Genomic DNA, 7,849 nt, shown 5'->3' with positions numbered 1-7,849 from the left:
TATAAATCCGCAGGGTAATTTAAATATGATTTTTATAAAAATAATTTAATAATAAAAAATGATTATATATAATGTAAAATTTTTACAGATAACTTTATGTTTGTGTTAGGTCAATAACGACGTATCGAACATATCAATGAGCTTTTAATAGATATTTTAGGATTGAAACTTCATAATAATTGATAACACTGAAGTTAGCCGTCAGCTGTTAATTTAAAAAATTTTTTTAATAAATTAATTACAATAAAAAAATACTTCTGAAAATTTTCACTTGTGATTTTTATTAATTTTCACATGTGAAACTTTTTAATTTAATTTTTTTTTATAATAATTTAATTGCTATAAAATTCTAAAAAAATTTTTAACATCTATCAACTTCAGTGTCATAATAATTGTCTGATCGTATTACAATTTTTACGTTTCAATCGTCATAAAAAATAACAAAGAATTACTTATGATCGATTGAAAAATTGTATGTTATATTGTTACAATAAATTACTGGATCTTACTTCAATTTTTTTGCATATTTATTTTCGAGTTCTAGTAATTTTGTGTCTAACTCAGCAGTTGAAAACGTCTGAAAAAAATAAAAATAAATATTATTATAATAGTGTTACTTCTGACAAAGAAATTTTGATTAATATAACATTATTTGACAGTTTATTGGCAGATTTTGTAATGATGATTGTAAGCTCAGAGCTTGTCATTTTTTTTTTTTCTATTGCACTGCGACGAGGCACGAGGTGGAACCGTCTCTATACGTTATAGATTAGAAAAAAAAATTCATGAGCAACTACATAAAAACACGATAGACAAAAAAATATGTGTAGTATAATGCGCCTCGATGATTTTATTTATGTTTGTGCGATAGTTGTTTGCATGTTGCTGAAGCATAATGCTGTTTGAAATGTAAAGTGACTGAAATCTCACGATTTAAAAATAATTTATCACTATTATTTTCTCGGTACTTATCACTTATTTGCATCTAATAAATATAAATCTTCATAGCAGTAATAAAACAAAAGTAATAACAATACAAAGTTTATATTTAGACCTTACCCTTTTATTTGAGGGATTATTCTTATCATCGTCGTCAGTATATTGGTTTGTTTGTTGTTGAATCTAAAGTCAAATAAAAATTTTATTTTTCTATTACTTTTAAAAAATATAAATTATTTGATAAAATAAAATACTGACGCAAATATTTCTGTATTCAGGTGAAATACTTTCCAAGTAAAGTAATTTGTCTTCTATTTTTTTAACACGCTCATAAATATCGCGAGGAACGGGTTTAGAGATGCCAAGAAATTTCTCAGACTCCGACAACCTTTCATCTAATACTGAGCTTCCGCTGGTGTTTTGTTGATTCGATTCATTGGAGGTCGAAAAGTTTGTCTGTGGTCCATGCGAGTTATACACACGATGAACTTTAACGTGACTTTTAGAATCTTTGCGACGAATTAAAATAGCATCAACTCTGGCACACGAATCCTCAACTTGTTCATTTAAAAACCTGCAATAATGAATTTATTTATAAACTCAATTCCTCAAACGATTTCATTACCTAAATAATAATTGTTGTTACAAACCTATATTGACAAAATTCTTGAACATTTACACTATTTACATGTTGACGTTTCCTCGAAATAAAAGAATCAATTCTTCTTTTGAGCTCATCAGCGCTGGCTTTAACTTGAATTTGATCTGGAATTATCTCATTTTTATTGCAATCATCCTCATCAGACTGTACACCATTATCTTCCGCCAAAGGCTCTTGGATACAATCTAGCGGTTCTTTTTTGGGAATTACTATCTTATCATCTACAAAAAAGAACAAAGAAAGTTTAACATGCAGTTTAAAATATTATTTAATTTTTAACATTAAATATATAAATCATTTTATACAGAAGAGATAAATTTTATAACATGCCAAAGAATTTAGATAGCTAGAGATTGATTAGACAAAGTCCACGCACATTCTTTGTTCTCCTTCCAGGTCGACTGCTGGTCATCATAAACTTCTTTTTTCCAAATTGGAACTGATGATTTCAGAGTATCAATAGCAAACTCAACGGCTTGCAGTGATTCTCGACGATGAGGAGAAGAAATAGCAATGGCTACACTGCTCTCACACACTGGTACTTCTCCTAAGCGATGAAAAATTGCGATATGCTTGACATCCCACTTGGCTCGAATTTGTTCGCAAATATTTGTCATTTCTTTAACTGCCATTGGCTCATAAGCTTCATACGTAAGTTTAACAACCTGTTAAATAAATCATTAAAACAATTAATAAAAATTTTATCTACTTTATAGTCTTCAAACAAATTATTTATTATAAAATTACTTTTTTAGACTCAAAATTATCACGAGTTGTTCCAATAAACGTCGATATTGCACCACATGATGGTGAAACAACACTCTTGACAATTTCATCAACCTCTAGCTTATCTTTTTGGAGTTTAATTATATTTTTTGGCTCCTCCACATTAGCCTATAATAAAATAAATATATAAATTAAATAAACACAACATATTATTTAATTTCATAACATAATTACGAAAAAGAAAAAAAAATACGAACCTCCACTGAGCGGTGGGATGATTGCGACTTCATCTCTGTCACAGAGTTCGAGCTTGACATTATTCGAAATAAATTCTTCGTTAACTGCGAGAATAACGTTACTGCGTATACTTTCCAATCCAAATATTGAAACAATTTTTTCCAGCAATTCAGTAGAATTAATATGTCGGCAGATTAATATTTTAGATTCTTTAACACCAGCAAGTTCACGTGCACTAGCAAAAAATAATACTTTAATATACGTTTGTCCGGTACTGTCATCCATCATGAATTGCTCGGGCGTAATGGTAAGTGGTTGGTGCCTCAGTAATTTGATACATTATAATCTTCTTGTTTCGAGCAGTAACAGGGTCTTTAAATTAACATATACGTTATTATATAAGTTATAATTTTTATCTACTAATAAACATTTAATGGAGGTTATGTTGACACTGGAATTATTATGATAAGCACGTGTCACGTGATAAACAGTTAGGTTAACTCTAACCAATAAAAACAATTTTTTTTACCATTTCTTCTTTGAACCTAAAATCAAAAAACAATTAAAAAAATTAAATAATTAATAAAAATAATTTTATAAAATATTTAATTCTTTAGAATTTATTTTTAGTTTACTTTTGACTCGCGTAGTTGGCGCGAAGATTTAAATGATTTGAAGGCGAGGTCACTAGTGTTATTGTCCAATTATGTTATCAACTGTTGTTTTTCTTTGTGTTTAACGCGTAATAAAAAATAATTGCTTCTAATTTGATGTAATAGTTGTATAAAGTTATGCAGTTTTATCTATTGTCTATTGTCATAGATAAATATATACAAGTGCATAAATTTTTTATTAATTTATTATTGATAGCTCCAACAACTAGTTAAAGCAGTACAATAATCAGTCAATTAAATAAACAACAAAAAATAAAATATAACCAAAGTATACAATCTTGTAATATTAAGTGTCCTTGATGCAGCATTTAAACGCCTAATAGTAATAGCGAGTACGTATTTTCTACTTCTACTTATATTTTATTACTTATAAACTAAGTAGACGACGGTCTCGTAATACGTAAGACTAAAAAAATATTAAGTCCAAGTCAAGCGGTTATAGGACAAGGATAATACTTTTAAAAGGCATTATTACCCTTTATGACAACTCAAATATATTTCGCACACAAATACTTGCCTTTTTGTATATAAATAGAATATCTATAAAAGTAAACATACTTGATTTGAAACAATGAAGGATTTTATATTTTTTTTTTTTTTTTTTTTTATTTATTAAATTAGAACTAAAATTTTTTTTTAATAAATTGCACTCATAGTTTTTCAAGTTTTTTACAAATTAAAATTTAAAAAAATTTTTTTATAACAATTTTTTCAATGAAAAAAAATTCTAAAAATTTTTAAATGTCGGCTAACTTAATTTTAATAATAATTAATTATAACATGTGGTTTTTTGTAGATATAGTAAGTACGTAAGTGATAAATTTTTCTATATTTATGTGTAAATATATATGTACGTTTATTATTAATATTAATAAGTTAATTTTTTACTACAGATTTCACTATGATTGTTGTTAAGTGCCCGTATAAAGTAAAAACTAACTTATAATTTATGAATACGTTGGATAAAAAACTCTTATCTAATTTAATTATAATGACAATGATTGCTTAAAAGTTAAAAAAATATGTATCAGCTAGCAGTAATTAAGTTAAGGGCATAGCAATTATCTTGGTGGATATTACTACAAGTTTAAGAATGTCTTTAATTGTATAAAAGTAAAAGTTGATGAGAGAGCTGATAGTTATAGACGTTTACGTTTGTGTCATGGTAAACACTCGACGGAAAAGTCAACTTGTGAATAGAAGAGTATCTAGGGTATGATATTTACTCGTAGTGAAGAAAAAGTTTCTTTTATTTTAAAATGCTTTTCAGTTGATAGTAAACTTTATTATTTCTTTTTACGCTTTTCATGGTTCGGCATGACTTTACTTTCCTCAGTGTTTTTGATTTAGAAATGTTTTCACCCGGTGTTGAAAGATTGAGAAAGCATTGTAAATCCAATTGTAAATGATTGTAGGTGAAGATGAAAGTTGTAAAGTAAATTTGGTCAGTTTTATAAGATTCAAACAAAACATCCTATGATGGAAGAGTTTTAGCGTAGGTGTTAAAAAGTTTGTAATAGAATTTAAGATTGTTAGATTATTTAAGTACAAGTGTATAAATAATTTACACGAATTTATGGTTGAAAACAATTATAAATTAGCTAACGATAAGCAATCATTTGAATTTTAGATTGTCTTACTTTTAAAAATTATGGAAGTAATTAAAAATAAACAAGCCGTAAGATTTTGATAAATAAATAAGTGCTTGTTTATTTTATTTAAAATTAGAAACAAGAGTTCTCTATTCAACGTTTATTAAATCATTTAAATTAGTAGTTATTTATAATTTAAAAGACGTAAATTAATACAAGAGATTTTATTTTTTTTCTGTTTCCAAAACATCATACTTAGAAACGATAGTTTTTGTTGAAACTTTTAAGATACTTTTACTTTGTAGGCCAGAAATATTTTTTCTCTATTATTTTTAAATGATTGATGTAAACATAGATTACACGCACGAAAGAAAATAAATCTACTTTCAGAAGAGACGGTTAATTACAAAAGTAACATTAGTGATTGAAAAATTAATAAAGCTCGGTAGACTTATTTTACATTATTATATACTCGGTGTCAGAGTGCTTACAAGATTGATAAATCTTAGACGTACAAGTCTAATGGCGTTATCGAGTTGGTCTGAGCTGTAACTACAGCTAAACGTCAATCTGGAACACTTGGATAGTTATGTAATAAACGCATGGCATTGGTAATTGAACGTAATCGCGCGCGCGCACAAGAAACTGCTATATATTTGTATACAAGACATGAAATATAAAATACATACATATACAATAGGTATAGTATTTGTGTGTACAGAAGCTAAGGTAAAGAAAAACAAATAAAATCACGCTGATGATTCCAATCTACAACCTCGTCGATGAATCGATTGTGAAGATTGATTTTTATTACCTACACACCATTTATCTATGAGTATATTTTTGTATATGTGTGTATATGTATATACATATCATATATACTTATATTACTGATGATACTATGACGAGTATTATATAAAAATACAATTAATTCATGTCACGGTCGTGTATTGTTGCAATAAATGTTTTGCTAGTCAACATCATCCTAAGCAATTGATTGTATTTTTGAAAATTGATTGTATTATTGATGTATCTTTGAAAAAATTATCTTATGTTGCTCTCTGCGCCATACGTTTATTTACGATGCACGATTGATTTTTTTACAACTTTCATATGCGAGTATATATATATATATATATATATATATATATATCCAGAAGAGGTCTAGTTACGGGGATTCAATACATTTATGATCCACGTCAAGGCCTAATTTTGCGAACAACTTAAAACAAAGACAATATGTCAAATAATATAAACCATTATAATTACAATTAAAAACGCTTGATTTTATAAATATCTGTCTTACTTAATACTCTAAATATCAGTATCAAAATCAAAATTAAAATTAATCTAAATTTCTACGAATTACGGGCAATCAACAGATTGATTGAGAAAATATTAATCTTCATATTTCCAGACAATTTAAATGATAATTTTGTTGTTTAATCGAAGCTTCACTTATTCACACGTACGCTCAATGTTTTGCCCTAATGACCAAGCGATAAGGAAATGCGATTTGCAATCGCTTCTATATAACGCTGATATTTCGTTCCTCGAGTAAAGGTCGACTACAATCGACACGATGTTGAGTTAACTGCTATTTAAACGACGTAGAAGAGCAACAGGATTCAACTAAAAATAAATAAATAAAAAATGAAATATTATATAAACGTGAATAAGATGAAAAACAAATAATTGAAAAAAAAAAAAAAACAAAAAGAATATTCATTTGATTATAATAATGTAATAATCATACGAATGACTAATCCGGGGAGTTATGACGATGTTTTATAACATTGCATCGCGGCATCGATACTTATAGAATTCATTTGAGCCTGGGTAATTCACATAATATGAATTTATATTTCAACTTCTCCGAACGTATTTGCCTTGTTTTATCCGTAATGCTACTAATTTACTTAAAACTCACACAACCAGTATGAATCGTCGAGTTTTATTATTTCATAGATAATTTAAAAGTTTCTTTGCCATATTCAAATACTCCAACAAATTCACTGGCACACACCTCGAGATTCATCTAAGCTTACAGTTACAATCTTTGATACGAGCTTTCACGGTAATCTCTAATAATCTCTCGTCATGTTAGTACTAGTTATCAAGCTGAAAGAAAAAGAAGAAAAATAGACAATAACCTTTCACGCCTAGTTATTCAACGTTCTCTGAGTGCTTGAGATATTTTTTTTTTTCTATTATTTTTTTCCCTTGTAACTTGCACATTGCTCTCTGTCTCTAGCTCATGCTGAACTCTTCTATCTAGTATGCATGTCATAGTTAGTTGGTGAGGGTCAATCCAGTTATTTACTCAGCAACTCAGCAAACCAGAGAGACTTGAAGCTTGAACCGAGGACCGAGAGGCTTGAACAGTAGCTGTTGTAGCTCGTGTAACTGAAATGTGTAAATAAATGTTGGTAATATAAGAAAGAGAAGGGCCATAAAGTTAGATCACTGATAACAAATACATGATAATAATGAATAATGATTTAGATTGTATACATAGAGAAAACTAAAGATGTAATAAGTAATAAGTGTGTTGTTTAGTATTATAGCTATTATATATGAGTATTGAAGTCAAGTCACCTTGTCGCCACATCTATGGATCTAGTATGTACATTTATGTGTACATATACATATACAATATGTAATAAAGAAACGATCGCATTTCTAATCGCCTGCGCTATGTGTCGACGTCAGTGTGTATGTGTTGGCTGATGTTGTTGGTGACTGCATGACAACGACGTCCAATCGAAAAGGTTGTGTATAGTTGGGGCAGCAGGGCACTAGATGCAAGTTCCTAGTTGGCCTCGTTGCACTTGGACGAGTACGGCCCTGGGTAAACGTGGTGGCAGTAGTGATTGTGTACAAGTGACGAGCAGTGCCGCGGTGAGGAGCTTCGACTAAAGCAGAAGGGTGAGAGAGCACGAGCAAGAGTAACTGCGACCGAGCCACTGAAAAGTAGGGAAAGAGCAAGTGAGAAAGATAAATAAAATTAGGTTCAGTTG

The 7,849-nt window shown here is 28.9% G+C and overlaps 1 protein-coding gene and 1 long non-coding RNA gene across 4 annotated transcripts; both read right to left on the bottom strand.

Moving 5' to 3' along the window:
- Positions 1-26: 26 nt before the first annotated feature.
- Mocs2b (Molybdenum cofactor synthesis 2B) lies at positions 27-2,794 on the bottom strand. The gene is made up of 7 exons (XM_074248612.1): positions 2,584-2,794; positions 2,348-2,494; positions 1,977-2,265; positions 1,590-1,821; positions 1,198-1,513; positions 1,060-1,122; positions 27-577 (listed from the first exon to the last, which is right to left on the bottom strand). The coding sequence occupies exons 1-7, from the start codon at positions 2,641-2,643 to the stop codon at positions 506-508; spliced, it is 1,179 nt and encodes a 392-aa protein (XP_074104713.1). The 5' UTR covers positions 2,644-2,794; the 3' UTR covers positions 27-505.
- Positions 2,795-2,862: 68 nt separating this feature from the next.
- On the bottom strand, positions 2,863-7,823 carry LOC141531103 (uncharacterized). Of its 3 annotated transcripts, XR_012479857.1 has the most exons (5): positions 7,428-7,823; positions 6,983-7,235; positions 3,199-6,461; positions 3,093-3,108; positions 2,900-2,935 (listed from the first exon to the last, which is right to left on the bottom strand). It is a non-coding gene; the product is annotated as an uncharacterized LOC141531103 (long non-coding RNA). The 3 variants fall into 3 exon arrangements; XR_012479858.1 differs by having other exon boundaries at positions 2,863-3,108; positions 6,586-7,235; XR_012479859.1 differs by lacking the exon at positions 3,199-6,461 and having other exon boundaries at positions 2,863-3,108.
- Between the last annotated feature and the right edge of the window lie 26 nt (positions 7,824-7,849).

This window comes from Cotesia typhae, unplaced genomic scaffold, assembly GCF_013202065.1.
Source record: "Cotesia typhae breed Kobodo isofemale line unplaced genomic scaffold, CoteBio_Ctyphae contig_5, whole genome shotgun sequence".
Taxonomy (NCBI): domain Eukaryota; kingdom Metazoa; phylum Arthropoda; class Insecta; order Hymenoptera; family Braconidae; genus Cotesia; species Cotesia typhae.
The sequence above is the reverse complement of the archived record's forward strand: the minus strand, read 5'-3'. Positions and strand labels throughout refer to the sequence as shown.

Excerpts from the sequence above, each read along its gene's own strand:
- Mocs2b (XM_074248612.1), bottom strand. The coding sequence starts at position 2,643 with ATGTCAAGCTCGAACTCTGTGACAGAGATGAAGTCGCAATCATCCCAC. Across the intron at positions 1,822-1,976 it reads CTGGAAGGAGAACAAAGAAT|ATGATAAGATAGTAATTCCC; the intron begins GTGCGTGGACTT and ends TCTTTTTTGTAG. Across the intron at positions 578-1,059 it reads ATAATCCCTCAAATAAAAGG|ACGTTTTCAACTGCTGAGTT; the intron begins GTAAGGTCTAAA and ends TATTTTTTTCAG.